General features: G+C 44.8%; 1 protein-coding gene across 1 annotated transcript in view; it reads right to left on the bottom strand.

Moving 5' to 3' along the window:
- The window catches only part of FLNB (filamin B), a 190,255-nt gene extending 167,883 nt beyond the window's left edge, over positions 1–22,372 (bottom strand). Inside the window, exon 1 of the mRNA XM_007937271.2 lies at positions 22,081–22,372. Coding sequence (XP_007935462.1) covers positions 22,081–22,372 — 292 coding nt within the window. The remainder of the gene's footprint in view (positions 1–22,080) is intronic.
- Between the last annotated feature and the right edge of the window lie 4,202 nt (positions 22,373–26,574).

Here is a 26,574-nt window from a genome sequence, read left to right as displayed (position 1 = left end):
CTGGTGGTGCAGTGCCTTAGGCATTTGGCTGCTAACCAGAGGGATGGTGGTCCAAACGCACCAGCCACTCCGTGGAAGGAAGACAGGGCAATCTACTTCTGTAAAGATTTACTGCCTCGGAAACCCAACGGGGGCTGGTATGAGTCCAAATTGACTCAACAACAGTGACTTTGGTTGGTTTTGGTATAATTAGCTGAATGGCCATGACTCAGAAGACTCCATTCAGCTTTCTCTACTGTGTACACGCTGATGGCTGATGGTTTCCCTCATCCTGGATGACTGTCTTTGTTTTGTCTTTGTCCTGTCTAAGGCTTAATAAAAGTGTCTCCACAGAACCTGTTTGACTGGGGTCTCTTTCCCCTATCACACAATTCAAAGGTGTTCTCATGCACGCATTCTACCATCCCCCACACTGGACTCTTACCCACTTTTAGGGACAATGCTGGTAAGGTATTTCAGCAATCCTTACAGATACTTCCTTGAGAAACATCTCTTCCACTTAGATAAAAAGTTATTGACTGGAAGGTCCCTCAGGCAAAGCTCTGAGAACCTCAGAACTGCCATGTTCACAAGCAACTGGGAGGAGCCGCACATTCTAAGGTCATTAGCTCAGGAGTTTCAACACACACTTGGTGTGTGTGTGTGTGGGGGGGTTTGACGTGGTGGGATCATGCTAAATGTGAATGTCTTTTGTCTTTTTATCAGCCAGACATCTTGAGGATAATGTTTTCTTTCTTACAAACTAGGCCCAGTCTTGTCTTCAGAAACAAACAAAATCATAAAAGTCTTTTTTTTTCCCTTCTCTTGGTCGAGTTTAGCATCGTGTTGCTGTTATATATTATATGTCCTCGAGTCAATTCCAACTCATAGCAGTCCCATGTGACAGAGCAGAATGGGCCCCACATAGTTTCCCAGGGCTGTAGTCTTTATGACAGGGAATCACCAGGTCTTTCTTCCATGGAGCCACTGGGTGGATTTGAACTGCTAATTTTTTTTAATTTAGCAGCTGAGTGCTTAACCATTGTGCCACTAAGGCTCCTTTTTTATAGCCTTAAGATGACATAATTTTTAAGGGAGATATTTTAGACACCCAAAGAGAAAGAATAATGCAATGTAAACACCATGCAATTAAAGAAATAAAATGTTACAAAGAGTCAAATGCAACTGCACACCCTTCAATGCCAGCATATCCTCCTTTCTGGTCCTCAGGGACCCACTACCCAAAGTGTGCTGATGATCATCCCCATGAACACATATGTACTTTGATTACTTATGTGAAACTTTACATACATAGTATCATAGCGTATGTTTCCCTGTGCAATTTGCTTTCTCTACTCAAGGTTTGTAAAACAGATTCAAATTGATAGGCTTGTAGCGAGATGCCTCTGGTGCCTGCGTCCATCCCCTTGGCCCACCTATGATTCCAGGTGCAGCTGTGGTGGATGGCTCTCTGCCAACTCAGATCACCTCCCCAGAACCATGCATAAAGTCAAGTGCACATCTTTTTCCCCCTATTTTGCCCAAAGTCTTCACCACAGCAGAGTCCACATGGGTACCTAGCCTGAAAATATAAGGGAACTAATGCCCTCAGAAGTCCCTCCATCACTGTGGAACAGGAGCTGGCAGATCTCAGATGAACGATTCTGGCGGTATTCTGTACACTTCTCAAAAGGTCCTAGCAGAGCTGAGTCCCAGCTACCCACAGGAAAAATCCTAAATTTGGTTTTTCTTCTTTCCTGGTCTCACTCTGTTCACTCCTTGTTCTGCTGCCTGGGATCACCTCCAAAAAAAAAAAAAAAAACTCCTTCACTTGGGTACAGGTCCTTGTCTCTGGCTCTGTTTTCTGGAACTCAGCAGAGTTCTAGTTTATTCATTTTTATTGCCCTGCACTACATTCTTAGAAGTCCCTTGGGTGAAACAATTAGTTAAGCACTCAACTACTAACTGGAGGTTGGCAGTCTAAGCCCATGTGGAAGCAACTCAGAAGACAGGCATGGTGATCTCCTTCCAAAAGGTCACATCCTTGAAAACCCTATGGAACAGTTCTACTCTGACACAAAGAGGGTCATCATGAGTTGAAACTGGCTCTACAGCAACTGGTTACTCCATTGCTAATGGTGCAATTTATTTTTAATAAGCAAGTGAAGCCATCGGTTAGGAGATGGACAGACAAATCAGACTTGGCCTCGTATCCCACTGCCCCAAAGAACGCCATTCCTAGAGGCATATCACAGGTCCAATCTTGGGTGCGTATCTTGCTTTGCCAACACTATAACACATGCTAATCTCATTTAATTTTTAATGGCATTGCAAAGAATGTATCAGGGTTAATATGGATCATTATCTTAACATAAGAACAACAATAAATCATCTTTCATTTATTCAGGGTTCCTCTAGAACCATATGGGACACAAAATATGAGACATTTCAAACTTAAATGAGAAAACTAAAAAAAAAATTCAATTAGTTTTCTAAACAACTCTCAAACAGAACTTAGTCCTGTAGTTTTCTTACTGAAACCCCAGCAGACAGCTCAGCTCTTCACCCATATTCAATCTACTCCTGCAACTGCCTCTCCCAAGGTCAGGGACCAAGTCCCAATTCCTTCTATACTCCCAGCTGTGAATACAACTCCTAGGATACAATAAAGGATCCCCAAGTATTTGAACAAAGCATCTATACACATTCCTGCTCTGAGCTATTGGTAAAACCTTATCAATTTCTTTGAATCAAGTCTTTTTCAGTCCTTCTAAGTAGGTCAGAGGAGCTCTGATGGCCTAGTGCCTAAGACATTGGACCACTAACCAGAAGGCTGGCGGTTCAAACCTACCAGCCACTCCTCGGAAGGAAGATTGGGCAATCTACTTCTGTAGTGATAATGCCTTGGAAACCCAATGAAGAGTTGGCTTTGAGTCGGATTTGGCTCAATGGCAGTGAGTTTGGTTTTTTTTGGTTTTAAGTAGGTCAAGGAGAAAGGTTCAGTGTGGTGCTAGCTTACCCCAATATCACCTCTTCTCTCTTTTGCTAATTTTCCCTTTTAACCAAGAGAGAAGAGGCTTCAAGCTAAGAGTAGGCAACAGAGCCAGCTGCGATTTAATAACACTGGTGTGGGTTTATTTATGGTTACCTTTGGTTTACCTAATGACATGGCTTTTCCATTATGATAGTAACACAAAGTTTCCTTTTCAAATACATTTGCTTTAAAAGTGAGTCAACTGCTGGGGGGCGGGAAAGAAGTTACGTGAAAAATAAAATAAAGGCAGCCATGAGATACAGCAAAAAATAGTAAAGATGATTCCAGAATGAATGACTGAAGTGAAAAACACAGATCTACCCAGTTCTCCCATTTTACAGATGGGAAAACAGGCTCAGGGAGGGTGGTAGGGCCTTTCCACTGCCCCCGTGACAACAGAAGCGGGGCCAGGACTAAGACCTAGTCCCTGAGGTCTGCAATCTTCCTGCTCTGGACCTGGTGCTTTCCAGGACCAATACCTGCTGACCTTACTGACAATGCCTAACTGATGGTCAATTTTAATGGCTGGACAAACAAAGACACAGTGCAAGTGCTTGCATTTTTGCCCTGACACATGGAAACACTAAGCAGGCTGAGTGATTTCTTCCAGTTGTTAAAACGTGAAGATCCACATCACTTACCCAACTCAAGTTAAACCCCCACAAATATGTACTACGTTTGGGAGAGGTATTGGGTGTTCCACAAGACATAACCTAAAAATGACACTCTCCTAAGACGCAGCAGTGTCAGAAACCTGGCCCAGGCACCAGAAAGTGCAGGCGGTTTTTTGCTCAAGGAGCAATGGATGGAAGCAGGCGGTTTATATAAAACACCAATCCCTTCAGCCTGGCCAGGCAAAGCCCAGCATGCCCCTGAAAAGAACTGAGACCAGTACCTCCAACCACCCACATCTTTTCTGGTCTCAGGAGTCACAGATTTTACCACTGCCAGCCTCCTGTGGTCACTCCAGCCCAGCAACTTTAATGCTGTTTGTACAGGGTGTCAGCCCAGGAGTCCAGTTTCCAAGCACTACTGTAAAAATACTCTTGCCAACTCTGTAACATCAGGTTGAACAATGCTGGGCTTAAAGCTACACCTGGGAACAAAAAAAAAAAAAAAATACTGGCAGGCAGTGTAAGCAGTCCCACAATCATCCCAGATGTCAAAGAGCCAGGACTAGAAGGGAGAGAAGAGGTGCTCAAGGCCAAGGCAGGGATGAGTCAGGTTCCCGGGGGTGGAAGCAGGCTGGTATACCCCCCTCTGCCCAGACTGTAAGTGCACGAGGCAGTCAGCCCAGCCTCACACCCAGCATGAACTGACTGGAAAACACTTGTGTGTGTCTCCAGTTCCTCTTTCTTCCTCCTCTGCTCAGCCCTGAAAAGAGGAGCAAGAGCCACCACCCTCATGACATTAACATGAAGGGCTCATTTTTTCCAAAGGTGAGTGGGAGATTTGGGACCACTTAGTATTAATGCTGAAAAAGCAACACAGTATCAGCAGCTGTCATTTACATGCCAGGCACAGGGCTAAAGGCTGCAGAAGCATATTCTCTTTTATACCTCAGAACCCTGTAAGGCATAACATTTTATCATCACCATAGTACATATGGAAACAAGCTCCTGAGAGTGGAGTCGCTTGCTCAAGTCAGCCAGCCATAAAGGGGCAGGACCAGGACTCAGACTCACGAGTGAACACATCACCAGGGCATTACAGCCACCTTCACCATGAGCATCTCTCCAGAAGGTGGTCTGTGAAAGGCAAAACCAGGAAAGAGAAATGGGAAGGAGTGGTATTTCAGGAGACAAAAAAGTATTAAAGGAGAGGCAAAGAAAGACTTTTCTTAAAAATAGATCCATTAGCCAAACAAGGCAAGAAGGAAAATGGGGAAAGACATCAAGAGTACTTGGCACCTATTTTCTACCCTTCAAGAAACTTGGCCAGAAGACCAGGGGCCACTGGCTGATGGTCCCTACCCAACAGTTAATCAAAAACTCAGGTCACCTCTTCTTCCAAAAACAGCTCATTAAGTACCAGGCATCTTTAACCAATTTCTGGCTATAATCCGAAGTACCTCTCCCCTTCTTAGATAATTAGGTCACTTCCTCCTCCAGTCTGAGGGACCAAAACAGGTAGAGGGAGAAGAAAGAGGAAGGAGAGGGGGTAAGGCAAGGGAAAGGAAGATAGGTGAGAGAGGAGTGGGCAATGACCACAGTTCATAGGTGTGATGATCTGGGTTAAGTATCAAGTTGGCTAGGCCATGGTTCTCAGTAGTTTAGCAGATATTATGTTATCAACCTCCATTCTGTGGTCTGATATTAGCAGCCAATTAGTTGAAAGGCGTGTTTTCTTGGGGGTGTGGCCTGCATCCAATATATATGGATGCTGTAGCAAAGCTTGCTCAATCCTGCATCCAATGTATCCTCTGACCTCTGGTTCTTGGGACATGAGCCAATAACCTGTCAACCAACCTGCTGATTATCAGTTCATCAGCCCCTGAAACCACATGAGTCAGTAGAAGCCTCCAGCTTGAGACCTAACCTATGGATTTGGGACTTTCCAGCCTACACAAATGCGTAAGACATTTCCTTGAAATCAATCAATCTCTCAATCTCTCTCCCTCAATTTCTCTCTCTCTCTCTCTCTCTCTCCCCACACACACACACACACACACACATATACTTCACTGGTCTTGCTCCTCTTAGAAACCCAGACTAAGATAGTGGGGTATGTTGCCAGAAACCAAGGATAGAGCTAAATACTTTGCAAGGACCAAAGGAGTCAATCTTCAATCATATCAGGAGGAGGTACTTTATAAGCCCAAGACACTGAACCTGAAAAAGGTCAAGCAACTCTCCCCAAGTTTCTTGGCTATTAAGAGGCAGAGTCTATCAAACCATCCTCTTAAGCAAACACAAGAAGTGGTTCAATCTGCATTCCTATGTGGTTTCTATTCCATCTCTTTTGCTTCAAACAGACCCAAAACAGGATGAATCCATGGGCCTGGCGTCCTGAGGGCTGCTGGGCAAATGGTCTCCAAAAAACCAATGCCATGAAGACCTTATATGGCTGTATGCAATTATCAGACTTGAAAAAGTTCACAAGCTTTTAAAGTCTCATTTATGTATTGTGTTTTATGCTGTTTGTGCTTTTGGTATGATATTGTTCAAAGCTAAGCCCAAAAGCCTTGTCCCTGCCATTTTCTAACTGACTCCATGAACAACTGTCCCCTTTACCATGAGACCAGAAGAACTGGGTGGTCCCCAGCTATCATTACTGAATATTATCATCAAGAGTCTATAAAAGAATCTTGATGAAAAGGAGGAAATTGCAGAACAGAATTTCAAATTCTCATAGAATACAGATTTTCTGGAGCCATGGAGGCTGGATGAACTGCCAAAACTATTGTTCTATTAATTTTTAAACCTTAAACTAAAATATCCCCTGAAATCTTCTTAAAATCAAACAACAGTTTAGCTTAACTGCTAAAGAATGTCTGCCCTGCATACTGTGCTCTTATTAAGATCTATGTACATGGGATCAAACTGACCACAGCAACTCAAAAGATCAGAAAGGAAGCTTAGGGGGCAATGAGTTTATATTAACAGGGTAGGAACGATTTGGAAAGGAGGGTGAGAACAGTTGTGCAACATGATGAATGTGACCAGTGTCACTGAACTGTACATGCAGAAATGGCTGAACTGGTGTATGTGCTGCTCTGCATATTCTCAACAACAACAAAAACCAGTAACTTATTTCGAAAAAAAGAAGTTCCCAAGCAGCAAGTAAACCAAGTTGTCCATCTACATTTTAATAGGGACATATTTTTGACATGTTTAAACTGCTCTGAAAAAGAGGTGAACAGAAGATTTCAAAGAGCAGCCCGAGCAGACAAAGCCAAATACTATAATGAAATGTGCAAAGACTTGGAGTTAGAAAATCGAAAGGGAAGAACATAACATGCTCAGCATTTCTCAAGCTAAAAGAACTGAGGAAAAAATGTAAGCCTCAAGTTGCAATATTGAAAGATTCTATGGGCAAAATATTGAATGATGCAGGAAGCATCAAAAGAAGATGAAAGGAATACAGAAAATCACTGTACCAAAAAGAACTGGTCGGTCTTCATCCATTTCAGGAGGTGGCATATGTTCAAGAGGTGGCATATGGTATTGAAGGAGGAAGTCAAAGCTGCACTGAAGGAAGTGGTGAAGAACAAGGTTCTGGGAATTGACGGAATACCCATTGAGATGTTTCAACAAATGGATGCCCCACTGGAGGCACTCACTTGATTATGCCAAGAGATCTGGAAGACAGCTACGTGGGCAACTGACTGGAAGAGATCCATACTTGTACCCATTTCAAAGAAAAGTGATCCCACAGAATATGGAAATTATTGAACAATATTCATTAATATCACATGCAAGTAAAATCTTACTGAAGTTAATTCAAAAACAGTTGCAGCAGCATACTGACAGAGAACTTCCAGAGGTGCAAGCTGGATTCAGAAGAGGACATGGAACAAGGGATATCATTGCTTATGTCAGATGGATCTTGGCTCAAAGCAAGGAATAACAGAAAGATGTTTACTTGTGTTTTATTGACTATGCAATGCAAAAGCATTTGATCATGTGGATCAAAACAAATTGTGGATAACATTGAGAAGAATGGGAATTCCAGAATACTTAAGTGTGCTCATGAGGAACCTATACACAGACCAGGAGGCTGTCGTTCGAATGGAACAAGGAGACACTGCATGGTTTAGAGTCAAGAAGGGAGTGAGTGCATCAGGGTTTTTTCCTTTCACCATACTTATTCAATCTATATGCTGAACAAATAATCCGAGAAGTTGAACCATATGAAGAAGAACATGGCATCAAGATTGGAGGAAGAATCATTAACAACCTGCGATACGCTGATGACACAACTTTGCTTAATGAAAGTGAGGATGACTTGAAACACTTACTCATGAAGATTCAAGAATACAGTCTGCAGTATGGATTACATCTCAACATACAGAAAACAAAAACCCTCACAATTGGACCTACAAGCAGCATCACGATAAATGGAGAAAAGATTGTGGTTGTTTAAGATTTCACATTGCTTGGTTCTACAATCAACGCCAATGGAAGCAGCAGTCAGGACATCAGACATCAGTATAGCACTGGGCAAGTCAGCTGCAAAAGGCCTCTTTCAAGTGCTGAAGAGCAAAGATGTCTCCTTGAGGACTAGGGTGTACCTGACACAAGCCATGGTATTTTCAATTGCCTCATATGCATGTGAGAGCTGGACAATGAATAAGGAAGACCAAAGAATAATTGATGCTTTTGAGTTGTGCTGGCAAAGAATGCCAGTACCGTGGACTGCTAAAAGAACTAACAGGTCTGTCCTGGAGGAAGTGCAGCCGGAATGCTCCTTGGAAGCAAGAATGGCCATACTTCATCTCACCTACTTTGGTCATGCTATCAGAAGGGAACATTTCCTGGAGAAGGATGTCATGCTTGGTAAGGTGGCGGGTCAATGAAAGAGTTCAAGAAGCCTCTCAATGACATGGACTGACACAATGGCTGTGGCAATGGGCTCAAGTATAGCAGGGATTGCAAAGCTGGCACAGGACCAGGCAGTATTTCATTCTGCTGTGCATAGGGTCGCTATGAGTCAGAGATGACTCAATGGCACCTAACAACAACAACAAACTGCTCTGGAACTAAGCAACTAAAATGAATTATGGTCGCAAAACATGATGAATCTAATCAACGTCACTGAACTGTACATGTAAAAAATGTTGATGTAAATGTTTTACATATATATATATTGTTGTTGTTGTTGTTTTAAGTGCTGTCGAGTTGGACTCGACTCATAGCGACCCCTCCTTGGGTTTCCGAGGCGGTATCATTATGGAAGTAGATTGCCCAACCTTCCTTCTGAGAAGTGGCTGGTGGGTTTGAACCACCAACCTTCTGGTTAGCAGTCAAGTGCCTTAGACACTACACTATGCTACCAGAGCAATCTATCTATCTATCTATCTCTATTTATATGTATCTATATCCCAAAACCAAGCCTACTGCCACAGAGTCAATCACCACTCATAGCAAACCCCAATGAGTTTCCCAGGAGGTAAATCATTATGGAAGTAGATTGCCCCATCTTTCTTCTTCAGAGTGGCTGGTGAGTTTGAACTGCCAACTTTTCTGGTTAGCAGTCAAATGCCTTAGGCACTCCATCACCAGAGCTCATACACACACACACACACACACATATGTAAATTAATTATATATATTTAACCAGGTGTCATCAAGTGGAATCTTATTCATGGTGACCCCATGAGTTTCCAAGTAGAACTGTGCTCCACAGGGTTTCCAATGGCTGATTATTCTGAAGCAGATCGAGATTTTCTTCCAAATCAGTTCTGGGTAAACTTGAACTGCCAGTGTTAGGATCAGCAGCCAAGAGTGTTAACTATTTGCAGCACCCTAGGACTCCACACATATAGTTACCATAATTGGAAAAAAAATAAGGAAAAAAGTTAAATGAGTTTCTGTGCTGGGCTGACCATGAGACAAGGTCACAACAGTCACCAAACATAATAACAATTATTAAGAGACCTTAATAGTCCCAGTAAAAGTTGGACCTTAAAACTTTTAAGAGACAAAAAGTGGTTGGAACACCCCCACTCTATGAATGGCCAAAACATATTTCTGGACCAAGGGAGACTTGCAAATCATAATGAGACTCAAATAAGGTCGCCAATTTTAATGCTGGCCAAAAGCTCAGCAGTAACTCAAGGATGAAATGATTTCCCAAAATGTTTCCAGTGCACAGTCTCTTTCTTTTCCTGAGAAAATGCATCAACCTCTTCCCCACTCCAAAGAAAGGGTAGCTGTTAGCAAAACCATCAAAGTAAGAAAAAGATTCCTTAAAAAATTCTTTATAGGGATGGGGTTTTTTGTTGTATTTTTCTGTGTTCTTGCCATTGTTTGCAAAGAATAAGAATTAAAAATGTTAATAATAACAAAAATAGAATGTATTTAGAAATTTTATCACATTTAAAAACAAATCATGAAAGAAATTACTGAATATTTGGATTTAAAGGATTAGGAAAATAGCTCTGGTACTTACTAGCTATATGACCTTGAACAAATTACTGTGCCTTGGTTTCTCCTCACCTGTAAAATGAGGATGGTAATAGTACCTGTGTCACAGAGCTGTTATAAGAATTCAAGGTGTTAATACATAAAGCAATTGTACTAGTACTTGGTACACAGTAAATGCAACACAATGGTTACTTGTTATTATCATATCATATGTTATCATCATCCCCAAACTTAAAGACATATGACCAGAGAAGTATTTAGAGGGAAAATATGGCTTAAAAAGTTTATATCCAAAAACAAGAAAGCCTGGAAATTAAACAGAAAAGTGGCCAACTTAAGAAATTAGAAAAAGAATGAGCATATATAATCAAAGCAAAAAATTAATGCAATAGAGAGAAAAGACCCAAGAAAATCAACAAAGTCAGAAGTTGGTCATTTGAAAAGATAACCTCTGGTAACAAAGACCATTAAAAAATTAAGACACAACATGCTGTTGCTGTTGCTGTTTGCCATCGAGTCGGCCCCGACTCATAGCGACCCCTCCTTGGGTTTCCGAGGCAGTATCACTATGGAAGTAGGATTGCCCGACCTTCCTTCCGAGGAGTGGCTGGTGGGTTTGAACCGCCAGCCTTCTGGTGAGCAGTCAAGTGCCTTAGGCACTATGCTACCAGAGCTCCTAAGACACAACATAGTACATAAAAATCTCGTTCTACATCTTCTTTTGGTGAGTAGCGACTGGGGTCTTAAAAGCTTTCAAGCAGCCATCTAAGATACAACTATTGGTCTCCTCTCATCTGGAGCAAAGAAGAATGAAGAAAAGCAAAGGCATTTGGAAACAATTAGTCCCAAGACATGACAGACCACAAGGACCTCAACCTTCACAACCCTGAGACCAGAAGAACTAGATGGTACCCAACTACCAATGCTAATCACTCAGAAAGGGATCAAAATTGGAGCTCTTGGATAGAGTTGGAGGAAAAATGTGGAACAAAATTCAAAAATTCAAAACACAAAAATGACCAGAGTTACTGGTCAGATAGAGACTGGTGGAACCCCCAAGACTATGGCCCCAGGATCCTTCGGGCCTGGAAATGGACTCAATTCCATGGATTGGCTCTCAGCCCAACAAGCAGAACATCTACCCTGGGGAGATGCACCCCTTAGACCAATCAGCCATGAGACATCAGAGGGACAGCATTCACATGGGAGGGATAGCTGGACAGCCACAGGGAGGAGAGGGGTGGAGAGTTTTTATGGTTAGAGATTGTAATCAGGGTTGTGAAATCAAATGTGCATGAACTGTTGAGAGTAAAACAAATCTGTTTTGTAAATGTGCACCCAAATCACAAAATAAATAAATAAGTAAAATAAAAATTAGAATACCCCTGCCCCTTGGTATTCGTGAGATTCCACAGGAGAGTAAGACAGGCAAGTCAGGAGACCAACAGGATGCAGTAAGCTACAAATGGGGTGGGGGAGGGGGATTGCGGGTACCCAGGCTAGGATCCAGTGCTCTCCAACCTCAGGTGTGACTTCCCATGGATATCAAACAAGACAGCCAAGACACAGGAACGGGTGAGACAATTATGATAAAAGATGCACACTTGCAGGAAGTATAAGGTGATACTTGGATCACTTCCTGACAGAAGTGTTAACTTGTAGGGTCTCAGGTGCTAAAGCCCTTAACACCTGAGAGTCAGGGCACTGTCTTCTACCTCTAGCCTCCTCTACTTCATCAAAGGCACAATCACCTTGTTCTCTGACAAGAAGGTGCTCCACACAGGCTGTGGAATGCTAAATAATGTTTCCCTGGAATCAGAGGGGCAGGGAAATCAGAGTATTTCACACAAGTAATGCAGTTCATGTTGAGGTGACCTCATACGTGTCGGAGTAGAATTGTGCTCCATAAGGTTTTCAGTGGCTGATTTCGTTTCAATGGCTGAAGTGGTTTGCCAGGACTTTCTTTCCAGGCACCTCTGGGTGAGAGAACCTCTAACCTTTCAGTTAGCAACAAAATGTGTTAACCATCTACATCACCAAGGGGGTTGAGGGGATGGTACATGGGAAGGGAAGCAGGAGAAAGAGCAAAGAAATGGATTTTAACCACCAGGAATCCTTTCGTATACCAACTCCCATGGGAGGCCAACCTCTCACTCAGACACAAACTGCTTAAGAGCCGAAAGTAACATCATTCTGGTTTGTGGAAGGGATGCTGACTGCTGCTTGCCTTTCTTAATCTTAAAATCTGAATTTATAGGCCACAGTAAGTTTACATAGTCCTTGCCACAAAGCCTCACCCATTTCCCTATAGCTGGAAAGCCAAAATTCCACCTTGTGTTCCAAATAATTCCAACCTCTTTAGTTCCCTTTATATCTGGAAAGGAAATTCCAGAAAAGTGTCTGGAATGGCAAAAGCTGACCGGCCTTATGAAAATACCCAGAAAGGTGACCCATTTAGTCAAAGAAGCTTTCAGATCTCCATGAGAAAAGGAATTCATGCCAGCATAAAAGACCTACAGAAAGGGAGAACAGGAGTGTTGTGTTAAGGCCCAGACCTTTCAGCAAGCCAGCCCTGCGATTTCTGGGGAGGCTGAGCTCTAAATCAGCCAGACAAACCAGCTTTCTCTCTCAGGAAGAGAGCTGCAGAATCCTTTGGGGAACAGAAGTTCAGTTCTGGTGCACGGAGAGAACTGGAAACGGCAGGAGGGCTGCCCATAAGCCTCCTTGAAGATTAGCAGAAAACTGCTTGCTCAGATTGGAAGCATGCTGCCCACATGTGCCAGGGCCACCAGTCTGATAAAAGTCAAGTTGCTCAGTTCAGCAAACACAACCCAACCCAACACACCCTCCCACCAGTTAATGTTTAAGGGTAGCAGAAGGAAGATATGGTGAAGTCATTTCTGACACAGCACAGCTATGCCAATGACTACTGTCACCAAGGATCTCCTAGCATGGCCAGGATCTACCTGGCCCCACCTCCAGCCCCAACAGGAGATGGGCACTGTGAGCCCTGTAGGACTGCAGCCAGGAGGAATTCCAGAAAGCCTCCTTCCTCACCTCTGCCTGCCAGGCCTCACAAAGACACTCTCCTCAGTTCCCCGCAAAGCAAACTTTGGTTGGTGCCTACTACCTACATTTGTAGTGACATCACTATCCCTGGAAACTAAACAAAAGCAAGGAAAGAACTACAGAAATGTCTCGCGAAAAAAGGTCTAATCAAAGCTTGACGGTACTGGAAAAGGAAGATGGTAAATGGACCAGAAAAGGTTTCGCTCTGTTTTATAGAAAGAAATTTCAATGTCACATTAATTCAAGCTCAAATGAGTAAAGTTACAAGCAAAAGAAAAAAAAGCAAAACTAAATCAGTAGAAAACTGTCTATCCCATATCTTACTATAATACACAGTAAAACCTGAGAAAGCCAGCATCTATATAAGGCAGAAACCTGTCAGAGAGAGAAAATTCAAATAGTTTCCACTAACAGTGAGCAACAAAAAAGTGGTAAGAGGCACCCTGTCAAAGGCAGAAAACTTACGAGACCTGGAAAAACAGGGCAGTCCCATCTACCTCTGGCTCTCACAGGTTTCACTGCAACTATTTTACTTTACAAGTGTGGTACCCAGCCTGACAACTTGATGTAGGCATCATGCCTGATCTTTGGAGTTAGGTAGTTTTGAGCTTCAGTTTCCTCATCTGTAAAATGGATATAATGGTTGTAATAAGGCTAAGAAGTAATAAACACAAGGCATCAGGGCACAAGCACACAGTTCAAAAAGCAACTCACTGCCATCAAGGCAATTCCAACTCACAGCCACCACATTGGGTTTCCAAGGCTGTAAATTTTTACGGAAGCAGACCTGCCTCATCTTCCTCCTGTGGATGGCTGTTGGGTTCAAACCACCAACCTTTCGTTTAGCAGCAAATTCCTAAACCACTACACCACCAGAGCTCCTCAAGCACACAGCAGGCATGCAAAAAATACTAGACATTATATTATAGGGTGTACGTATGTGTGTGCACACCTTGACAGTAGATACCCAACCAGCATCATCCATACACATTCTCTGTGCAGAGCATTGCCAAGGAATCCCCAGGAGGGACAAATGTACTCCTTATAATGCTTTCTACCCATGCTGCTTAGAGAAGTCGGGTTTTGATGATGGGAGAAGGGGAAAGTCACAATAATTCAGTGTAATAGCCAGTCTTGATTTAGGGGGGGAAAAAAAACTGCTTCTTGACCTATAATTCAAACAAATTGTTAGCCAAGGACATTCTAATCCATGAAGACTGCTCAAAAAGAGATTGGGTAGGGCAAATGTTCTTTGGTAAATTTTGTAATTAGACAATGAGTGTAAATAAGAACCCATCAAATCACTTTTATAACTGAACAGTTTGTAAAAACTTTATAACAGTCATTTACAATTTATTAAATTAACATGTTTAAGGCAAGTGCTATAAGGCTCCTAGGAAAAAAAGCAGTAACTTCATATAACTCAGTATTTTTCTTAAAACAACAACAACAAAACATAAAAACCATAAAACTTGGATTCTAAGTGGGCATGATTAAAATACCCAGTAGTCCATCCTTTATTCCATGAATTCCAACTCTCACCTACTGTTTCACCACTTTAAGATAAAGGGAACTATTTGGTTTTCTAATCATCTTTCCCAAGAAGTTTTCTCCCTATACGTGGACTCAGTTTCCCAAGAAAAGTAGGCTAGGTACCTTAAAAATATATGACCACCTTCCAAGCCCCTGTGGAACACAGTACTGTCATTTATCATATAATTACCAGAGCCAATACGATCCTTATCGAGCATGTTTAATGAATAACTAGATTTACAACAGTGACATAAAATGGCTTCTAGTAGAATGTCATGGAAGGCAGTTTTAATCATTACAACAGCAGGAACTAGCACCCATTCAGAGAGAAATGGCTCATTTCATTTGATCTATTCACTGCGTTACAGTTATTACTGGGGGCAGGGGTTATAATTACAGATCCAGCTCCTTGACTGAGGATAATGAAAGATGAAAACTAAATGTATAATACTAACAGTGCCTAAGGCACTTGACTGCTAACCAGAAGGCTGGTGGCTCAAACCCACCAGCCACTCCTCGGAAGGAAGGTTGGGCAATCAACTTCCGTAGTGATACTGCCTCAGAAACCCAAGAAGGGGTCGCTATGAGTCATGTCTGACTCGATGGCACATAACAACAACAACAGTACAAGGGGGTGGGGAGAAAAACTACACATAGAAACGCAGGTTCTCAGAGGCCTCTAAAGTTGAGTATGTGTACCCCAAGGGTACATGAGATGATCCATGAAAGCAGAGGAAAAACCACAACCTATATTTGAATCTGTTATCTAAAAAGCAATTAAATTTCACTCGCATTTAATATACAGATCTACAGCAGTAAATGTATGTATGTAGTTCATAAGTAAATACAGATATACAGAGAAGGGGCATATCAAATTTTTTTTTACTGATATGAATGAATAGAGCAACAGCTGAGTGATCTCGAGATTAGATGATCCATTTTGGCCAGGTTCACCAACCCTACCCAAAGCTTGCTCCTGGAGGACACCAGGCTGGCAGCCTTCTGCTTCAAAAGTGCCTTGAGAGCCAGCCCCTGCTTACCTCTCCACTGTCTCCTCAGATAGTGCTATCTATCTGGCAACTTGCACTGCGACCTCCAGCTCCACTGAAGAGGCCCCAAACGCTCTCTCACTAACTTACACACACCTCCAGAACTTCACAAGGCCATGCCCTCTGCTTGACATGCTCTTGTACTCCTGTACTCATCTGGCTGATTGTCTGCTCACTTGGCTAATTCTTGGTTAAGCTTTAGGTCTTAGCTTAAAGGTCCTTTCCTCCAGGGAGCCGTCCAGACTATCCACTCCAGGCTAGGGGTAGGTGCTTCTCTTAATAAGGTTTATCATCTAGGTCCTGGCTATGCACAGTCAAGTCTGGGAGCTGGCTAGAAATGCAGAACATCAGCCTTCACTCTACACCTACTGAATCAGAGCCTGTATTTTTCACAAAGTCCTCCCAGGTGGCCTGTGTATACCATACCCTAAGATTTAAGAAGCCCGGCCATATATGACATTCTCTGGCTGCTTGTCTCTCTCTCCTCCCTAGTGAGCTTTGTGTAAGGCAACAGGGGCCACAATTGTGGCACCAGCACCTGGCGCTGGGCCTGCTTCTGAGTGTGTCTGTCTTTCATGTATTTGTTGAATGAGGAAAGGATCTCAAGAGGCATCTTCACCAATGGTTTCAGGTAGAAGGAAAGAAAAGCCAGAAAGACAGATGACAGTAATAGGACTCCAAAAACACATGGACTGGCCAGAAGAATAGATGGAAGACAAGATAATGGCCTGGCCTTGGGTTCAAAAGCACACTAATATTAACGATGATAATGCCAGGCATTAACCTCCACACATATAATGCTCTTTGCAGCCCTGAAGTAGCGAAGCTGAAGCTCAGAAAGGTTAAGGCAGTGGATAAATGTTGTACAGTGGTTATAAAGGAGAGTAGGGATTAGAACCCAGAAAGTCTACCTTCTGGTCCATGCTCTGAACATTAGTCTACAGTATACCCATTTTATACAGGAAGCAGAACGGCGTGGCACCCCTTGGCCATGGAACAGTTGGTGGCAAGGCCTCTAAGCCCTGAGCATCTACAATTCCAAGGAGCACAGCAGCCCTCCTCAACCAACCCAGCAGCCAACTACATGACACCCGCCTCGAAGCAGGACCTGCAGTGGGTGTGCCCAGGAGACATAATTTGGCTCCAAATCAAAGCCCTCCTTCAGCACAGACTTTCCAAGAATGAAGGCGGCTGCTGACTGGCACGCTGGCTCTGCACTGCTGGAGTAGCGCCACATAGGCCCAGCCACCATCTGGAAGTGATTTGGCCCAGAGATTCCTGAACAGGGTGGGAGGTTGGAATGACCAGCCACCCGGAGCTCCCGTCCAGCTCAGAAACAAAGCTGGTATGAATGGGCCCTGGAGGCATCCATAACATACCGGGGGTCATCCCCTTCCACACAGGCAACACCCTCTAGACAGTCCATAACCACATTATAACAAGCAGAATCAACAATAGCCAACCAAGCTGATCTCTTCATAGACACACTGACTCTAAATGTCCTTCCAAAGTAAAAATCTCTCCAGTATGACTTTTGAAAACATTACTGGACAGTACTTTAGTTATTCAGCAAACACTCACATAGCACTTATTATGTGCCATAAACTATCCCAAGCATATTATAAAGTATTAACTTACTTAATCTTTATAACAACCTTTTGAGGAAGTAGTTATTAGCCCTATTTTGGCGATAAAGAAAAGCACAGAAGTTTCCTAACAATAGTTAGTGGCAGGTGGGATTTGAACCAAGAATCCTAACCACTATATAAGCCACCTCTCACACTAACAGGCTAACTTGTTGCAAATGGCCCAGAACTTGTAATTCTTACAAAACACGCTGCTTTCCTACTTTTTTAAAACACTGGGAGTCTGAACTATATTACCCGAAAGACACTGACATTTGCTAGGTAGTCAAGAAAGGAATGGTAGGTTCTGGAGCTATGGAGGCTGGATGAACCCCCAAAACTATTGCCTTGAGATAATCTTTAAACCTTAAACCAAAAATATCCTCTAAGTTTTCTTAAAACCAAACAATAGTTTAGGTTAACTAGTAAAGAATGTCTGCCTTGAGCATTGCGCTTTTTTAACACCTATCTGAAAAAAACAAACTCACTGCCATCGAATCAATTCTGACTCACGGCAACCCTCATCGGGTTTCCAAGGAAGTATATCTTTATGGAAGTAGACTGCCCCATCTTCCTTCTGCGGAGTGGCTGGTGGGTTTGAACTGCCAACTTTCTGGCTAGCAGTCAAACTGCCTTAGCCACTATGCCACCAGAGCTCCTTAAGACCTATCTCTATGGGATCAAATTGACAACAGCAATTTAGTAGAAACCTTAGGGGGCAGTGAGTTCTTGTTAATGGGGGAGGAGCAACTCAGAAGAGGGTGAAAACGGTTGCACAACTCAAACGTAATCAGTGTCGCTGAACTGTACATGTGCAAATGGGTGAATCGGTGCATGCTGTGCTGTGTACACTCTCAACAATAATTAAAAATAACAATAAACTATTTTTAAAGAAAGAAAAGGGAGAGAAAGCTCTTTGTACTTTATTTAGGAGGGGGTGAGACAAAAAGGAGAGGAAGGAAAAGTGGCTGGGCAGGGTGGTGATCCACCACCCTGGAAACTCTGCCCAGTGACCCAGCATCCCAGGGAACATAGGCCCGACCTGCTGGCCTGGCACAAGTGACTTAAGTAAACATTAGGATCTGACCACATCCTCTGAAAAAGAAAGAATTCCTTTCTTTAAAGGACCAAACCAAAACACACCATCCAAACTTCTAGGCAGTCTTGCTCATCATTCTTGAGCTGAGAGACCCCTTTTTCTCCAAGTTGGCAGGGCCGCCCAGTGTCAGGAAGGTTTCTGGAAAAACAAGTAAATAAAACTACCAGCCCCTGGCAGACAACTAGAATTAAATATGCTAAGGCCCCACTGTGAACTGCCTAGGATATAACAAGAAATGTAAGAAAACCTTCTACTTTGGGATTAAGCCGACAGTGCGTCCACCTTACAAAGAATCACAAATTGGTTGCCTAGCAATAAATTCTAGGCAGAAAAGCCACCATGCTCTGATAGCTGTCTAACCACCTCACATCTCAGAGCTAGGGGCCTGTACACAAGTATAATGACATCCACAGTGAGTATTCTTTTTTTTTTTTTTTTTCCACAGTGAGTATTCTTGGGAGTTTATCCAGAGTATACAAAACCCTATGTTTGTTCAAAGATACTTTCCCTGATTACGGAGTAATATGTCATCTATTAGGTAGCAAAAAACTCTCTCCTGAAAACAACAGTGAAGACAGAAACTCCATTCCCCAAAAGATACATCTCAAGTAAGTAAACTTACACCTCTCACCTCCCAACATGACACCCAACTCATGGGCCCCTCATCACAACAAAGAGGATCAATCCTATTGTTCACCAGGCCTAGGTCAAAGGCTCAAAATATGGGTGTCCAGCCACCATCCCAACATCTCAGACTTGCAAAACCCAATGTTACAGGGGCCCCCTGGTGGGGGGAGAGAGGGACACTGTATTTTACTCATCTCCCTGACATAGGTTAGTTAAGACTCAAGCTCAACAGCTGGACAGATGTGGGTTCTAATCATCCTTCACCAGCTGGATGGCCTCTATGAGTTACTTCACTCCTGTGAACCTCAGTTTCCCCATTTTTGAACAGGAATACTACTACTAACAACAGCAACCATTTTCTAAGCACTTACCACATGCCAAGGACCGCACCAAGGCCTTCAAGTTTCCCCATGACTTCCTAAAGCAGATAGATCATTTTAGAGATGAGAGGGAGGTGAGACTTAGGAAGGGCAATAGTTGCTATCAGTGATTACCATCAGGATTCAATGGGATGATCAACATAACACACTTAGCACAGTCCCCAGCACCAGTGGGTCCCCCAAAACTGGAATATTACCATGGTCAGCACAGTGCAATATGACGTCAGCAGTATTCGAATACACGGACTTAAAATCCAAGCTGGCTGTGACTTCTTTTTGAAGGGCCATTACCAAGAACACTCCAGGGATAAAGGGAGGAAGACTCAGACATTACCCCCTCGGGAGTTCTGGCATTTGGCAAGACACTCGAAAACCTGTTTGCTGTGAAATCTTTCTGGAGAGCAACCAGGCACCCAAGGACAGGAGTTAGAAACACGGTCACACCCGTTGACCCAGGAATGCTACTCTGGGGAATATGGTAAAAAAAAAAAAAAAAAATCATTTTAAAGGGAAAAATAAAAACAATGTAACTTGTGCTGGGAAAAGATCAGCAGCAAGAAGATGCCAACAGCCCACAGGCCAATGGTGGGGGGAAAGGGAGGCTGACCCTGGAATGTCAGGACAATGAGAGACCCTATGACCTGGGTGGGTTCAGGAATGAAAATCATGAGGACCAAGCACAAAAAAGTAAGGAACCAAGCAAAGTTGAAAATGAGACCTACAAGCTTCAGGCACTGACTCGTGAACTCAACCAGGAACCTCTGTAAACAGCTGGTGAAATAAGGCAGTCTATTTTCTGGTACTGTGGGGTTTTTTTTTTGTAAGCAAGAAATTCCAAGTCATGTTTGGACACCCCTGTTTTACTTTAAGTTTCTTTGTTCAGTTAATTAAATAAATACACATTTTTAAAACAAAGGATCTAAATTGAGCCTGGCCAGGCCTTTAGATTCCTCAGAAGGAAGGCAGTTCTTGAAAAAGAAAGAATTCCAGCAGAATTCTGAGGCTCACATTCCCCAGACAGATGAGCCCCCCAACAAGATAATAGCACCCCAGGATGCTCCCCTCTGCAGAGAAGCCCTGGGGTGGGGTGAGATGGGGTGGAGAAACCCTGCTGGGAGGCTTGCTGGGCACAGCAGGTGGCAGCCACCTGGGCCCAGGAAACAGGAAGCAGCCCTGTCTGCCAGGACAGGTGTGGGGGATGGCAAGGGCGAGGCCCAGAGGAGGCTCAGCCTAGAGGGAACCCCTTTTGAGCTGGAGAAAGTTCCAGGAGCCACACCTGTCTCCCTTTCTTCCAGTCACTGGGGTAACTTCCTCAGGAACAGACCCCAGGCCAGCCTGGAGAGGAGGAGGAACTGTCTCTCCTTTGCAAAGGCTCACCTGACATAACATAGATACAATGTATCTATGTATTTTGCACACAAAATCTGTACTCATATACACTCTGCACACTCGTGCCATACACACACACACGCACACACCCCATATCCCTTGGCCCTGTCAGCAAAGCCCACTTCCTCAGCAGCCTTGCAATTCTCCTGGAAGGCCCCAAATGCCCCAGGCCAATGGAGTAGACCTCACCCCTCCCCATTCTTCCTCAGACGCCCAGGAGAGGAGCCCAGACATCAACACTTCCCCCCTCTCAGGAAAACCCTGGTGTGGGGAGGGTGGAGAGAGGACTGAGAAGCCTCCTTTTAATTGTCATCCACTTCCTTCATTTCTCAGCTGGACTCTTGCTATTTGGGTAAACTCGACCAAGTAAGCTAACTACCTGGACCCCCTCATCTGTAAAATGAGTCTAATGACGCCCCAGCCCGCACGATGCCTAAGGATGGAGAGAATTTTGAAGGCTGTTAGCACGGTATTTTGGGCTCCCTACACCGCAGCAGTTACTATCATTACCACCCCCTCTCCATTGTAACTTCAGCGTCGGAAAGCGGGCTCACCCTGCGGCGCGGGGCCAAAGCTGAGCTACAGGCAGAGGGAGCCAAAAAGGACACACCCCCACGGCTCTCCTTCCACCCTCGCGGCCCACACCCAATCCCCGGACGGAGGTGAAGGGTACCAGGTTCCCGCATCCACCTTGGCTTGGAGGTCCCAGGCTCAGAGAACGGTTCCTCCCCAGGTCTTCTCCCCAGGTCTTCCAAGTCGACGCCCATTCCGCGGCTGACGATCGCACCCGCCTGGGAGCAGCGGGGCGAGAGCTCCGGGGAGCATCTAACTAGCGGCTCGCCCCAAAGACGGCGGACCAGGGTTTCCAGTCCCTCAGCTCCCTCAAGGACGCACCAGGAGCAGAGAAATACCACATTCCTACCTCTCCCCCTTCAGCCCCACCCCAAGCCTTCAACCCTCGGCCAGCCTGAGGCGCACAGTCTGGGCGGACGGCAGGAGCGAGCACACGAGCTCCCAGCCCCAGGGACAGCAGCGGGGAAGGGGCCTAGGGTTCCTACGTCCCGAGCCCCGGGGACGCCTCGCCTTCGCGCCCACACCCAATTAGCGGGTGCTGAGTGCGGTAGTGGCGCGTTCCAGGGATCCCCCTGCCTCCAGCAAGGGCCGGATGGTACACTGGGGCGCAACCTCAGCCGGGTCTGGACACTCACCGATGGACACAAGCTTGATGCTCTCACGGTCCAGGAACTCGAGCGCCACGGACACATTCTCGAGCTGCATCTGGCGGAAGGTGGGCCGCTGGTGGTACTTGCGGTACATGCGCTTCTGGCTGAGCACCTCCAGCAGCGCGATGAGCCGCAGCCCGTCGCTCAGGTCCGTCTGCAGGTTCCCGATGCGTTTGTTCACGCACTTGAGGTGCTCGTTGCACCAGCGCGTAAAAGTATTCTGCTGGATCTTCTTCCATGGTGCGTCCTCCGCCAGGTCCTTCTCGGTTACCGGCATCCTGGCGGCAGGTGGAGGGGAGAGGGCGCGGCGAGTTGCAGGGGACTGGTATCTGGAGGCCCAGGAGTTGGGGGAACACGAACCAAAGCCGGAACGGGAGCGGGGATCGAACTCACTGCTACAGGAGCCACGGCCGGGGCTGCTCTGGTGCAGCCCGCCCCTGACCACGCTAGGCGCCTGGCCCCGCGCCTGCGCGCTGGGTTGTCCCGCCCCCGAAGCCCCGCCCCGTCCGACCCTCGGGCAGGAGTTCCCGGGCTGCGCTCGCCCCCTGCTGCCTCTTGTGGGCTCTGTGCCCGGCTCCGAGTCTTGGGACATCTTTCGCGCTCAAGCTGGATACCTGCGGAAAAAGGGTCATTGGGCTCTATAAGGAGAAGGGCAATCGGCCCTGGATGGTGGGGAGGCAGGGAGCTACATAAGATGGGCAGGAGCCGTGGTGTGGGTCATAGGGGTGGTGCCAGAGGAGAGGAGTTCTTTACCTATCTATGGATTAAATAACCTCTTGTGGTAGCATGGAGACACCATGAAGGAAACATACATTGTGTTATTCATATGAATTATAATATTATCAACAGCATTTATTGGAGAAGAGAGTCAGGGCGGGTAGGCTTCCTGGAGGGATTGGGCAGGATGGAGATCAAGAGCTTCTAATCCTGTGGGTTGTCCAGGAGAGGTGGGCAGATTTATGAGTGAATGCCTACAACAATGAAATGTTTTGCTCGGAAAGATTGCCTCACACACAGGATAAGCGCACAACAGCCTAGGGGTGAGTGCATATTACCTGGCCCTGGTCCATAGTAGCGGCTCAATAAATATTTGAATGTTCATTCCCCTCATTAGAGATCAAGTGAAGAGAATTGCTGGAGGTCAGCTGGTAAAAACTTGACAAAGCAAGATTTGAACCTGGGTCTGACTCCAAAGGCTGCCCCTCAGCCTGGGACTTACCTTTGTCCACACAGTGGGCCAGATGAGCAGTGGATTCACTAGAGGGAGAGTTGGTAACCTTTGCCTTTCCCATGCCCAAGGCTCCCAGTTCCTCATGCTTTCCTCCACCCAAATTCATCCATCAAAACTTATCAGCCAGTGTCTCACTCCCTTGTGGACCTCCTCCCTACTAGGTGAGACTGCAGCTAATGTGATTAGCAGCTGCTAATGTGCTATGTTTCCCCTTTCTTATATTTCTGTTTTTACCAGGTCTTGAGTCAACTAATGGGAGCTCTAGTGGTGTAGTACCTAAGGCATTTGACTGCTAACCAGAAGTGTAGCAGTTCCAATCCACAAGCCACTCCTCAGAAGGAAGGTTGGGCAATCCACTTCCTTAGTGATACTGCCTCGGAAACCCAAGGAGGGGTCGCAATGAGTTGGATCTTACTCCATAGCACTGGGTTTGGTTTTTTTAGTTTTGACTCAGCTAATAAGTCCTGCATGTAAATACCCAGTCAACTTCACTCTGAGCTGAGTCATCCCCGTCCTTGGTGATTCTCATCATACAACTGAAAGAAGCCCAGACAATCTTTACAGTTACCAGGTACTGTCCAGTTGACTCTGATTCAGGGTGACCCCATGTGTGTCAGAGTAGAATTGTGTTCTTGACTGCTAACCAGAAGGCTGGCGGTTCAAACCCACCAGCCACTCCTTGGAAGGAAGGTTGGGCAATCTACTTCCATAGTGATAACTGCTCGGAAACCCAAGGAGGGATAGCTATGAGTTGGGGCCAACTCGATGGCACATAACAACAACAACAACAACAGGGTTTTCAGTGGTTCACTTTTTAGATCACCAGGCCTTTCTTCCAAAGAGCCTCTGGGTACCTCCAACCTTTTGATTAGCAGTAGAGCACATTAACTGTTAGGAGCTTTGGTAGCATAGTGCCTAAGGCTCTTGACTGCTAACCAGAAGACTGGCGGTTCAAACCCAAACCCACCAGCCACTTCTCGCAATCTACTTCCGTAGAGACATCTCGCCTGGGAAACCCAAGGAGGGCATGACTATGAGTCAGGTCCAACTCGACAGCACATAACAACAACATGTTAATTGTTTGTACCACCTACAAATTTATAGAAAAAAAATATATATATAAATTTATAAAGGAAAAAAAAATTTTCTAGGCAGTCATTTACAGGAGGGGCTGGCCCAACAACAACCAGGGCAAAGGAGGGTGGTCAGTGGCTTTAGAGATGAGGGAAGAAACAAACAAGATTTCCAGATGATGCTTTATCAATATTTGAAAAGAGATAAGGCCCAAACAACTCAAGGAAGGCATTTCTATGTGGAGCATTTTAGAAAATGCATTCTACAAAGTCTCCTGACAAGGCCTTCATTAACAAATACCAGATCCCTGCTTCATAAATTTAGTCATAGCGTTCTCTGATCTCTTGGTAGAACCCCTGTGAAAAGCACAGGTTTGGGGTATAAATGCCAGCTGTCCTGGCTTTGTCCCCTCACTCATACTATGCAAGTCACAGTACTTGTTTTATGTTGAAATGATCAGTGGCTGTGATCAGTTGCTGAAAGGAAGGCAAGGCTCGTGTCCCATCATCTTTGTTCCCTTGCAGGGTCTAGCCTCAGGTTTAAGACCTGGTAGAGCGTTTCTGTCCAGCAGAAATAGAATGAAAGCCACACATGTCATCTTAAATTTTCCAGTAGCCACATTAAAAACAAGTTAAAAGAAGCGGATGAACTTAATTACAATAATATCTTATAACCCAATATCATGATGACCCACTGAAGGTTGAATTGTGTCCCCAAAAAAGATATGTTAAAGTAACTGTGAATATGATCTTATTTGGAAATAGAGTGCAGATAATACTGGACTAGGGGAGCCCCTAAAGCCAATGTCCTGATAAGGAGAGAGAGATTTGGAGACACACAGTGACACAAAGAGCAAACAGCCATGTGGAGACTGAGGGAGAGATTGGATTGATGCTGTCATAGCCTAAGGAATGCCTGGGCCCACTAGAAACTGAAAGAGGAAAGGAAGGATTCTCCCCAGAGCCTTCAGAGGGAGCATGGCCCCACACACACCTTGGTTTTGAACTTCAATCCTTAAGAACTGTGAGAGCAAGTTTCTGTTGTTTTAAGCCACTAAGTCAGAATCAACTCAATGGCAGTGGGTTTGGTTTGGGTCAGTTTGTGGTACTTTATTATGACAGCCAAAGGAAACTAATATAGGAACTGTCTCAGTTTGCCCAGGACAAAGGAGTTTCCTGGCAGGCTAGCCTTTCAGTGCTAAAACCCAAAGAGTTGTGGCAAACCAGAACAAGTTGGTCACTTACCCAATATATTCAACGTTACCATTTCAACATGTAAAAAATCAAACCAAACTCACTGCCGTTGAGTCGGATCCGACTCATAGCCCTGCTTGGGCTTCCAAGTAGAATGCCCAACCTTCCTTCCCAGGAGTGGCTGGTGGGTTTGAACCACCAGCCTTCTGGTTAGCAGTTAAATGCCTCAGGCACTACACCACCAGAGCTTCTAAAACCAGTAGTAGTAGTGATAATAATAGAAGCTTCCATTCCTTGAGTGCTGGCATTATCTAATTTAATCTTTGCAACAACTCCAGGAGGTAGTTGTTATTATTCCCACTTTACAGATAAAGAAACTGAGGCTGAGAGGGTTAGTCACATGCCTAAGTTCACACAGTGGCAGAGCCTGGAAAGTGAGGAAGGGCTAAGAAAAGCAAGAATCATGATTAAGAGCCAGGACTTGATACTGCCCTTGACTTTCTCTCCTTATCCGCACCCTATAGTAAGAGTCCCTGGTGATGCAAACTCTTAATGTGCTGGGCTAACTGAAAGGTTAGAGGTTCAAGTCTACCCAGAGGCACCTTGAAAGAAAGGCCTGGTGATCTCCTTCTTCTAAATCAGCCATTAAAAGCCCTGTGGAGCACAGTTCTACTCTGACACATGTGGGGTCATCATGAGCCAGAATCTACTCAAAGGCAACTGGTGCTTTAACCTCTATTAATAGTCCTAGGAGCTTCTGGTGAGAAACTATGCATATAGCACTTCGCATGTAAGTATTTGCTGAGGAGGCAGCCACTGTTATTATCATACCTTTGTGAGCAAGCATCTAAAGGTTACAATCAGAAAATGCCAGATTTATAACTCTACTTTCCCGAAACAACAAGGATGGAGAAGCAGGCCTTGCGAAATGAATCTGTGTCTTCCCCAGTTGTGTCTTCCCCCAGGGCGGGGGCCTTCTCA

The sequence above is a fragment of the Orycteropus afer genome, unplaced genomic scaffold, assembly GCF_000298275.1.
Source record: "Orycteropus afer afer isolate SDZICR_OR568_19922 unplaced genomic scaffold, OryAfe1.0 scaffold00041, whole genome shotgun sequence".
Classification (NCBI taxonomy): domain Eukaryota; kingdom Metazoa; phylum Chordata; class Mammalia; order Tubulidentata; family Orycteropodidae; genus Orycteropus; species Orycteropus afer.
This window is presented reverse-complemented; position numbering and strand designations above follow the sequence as displayed.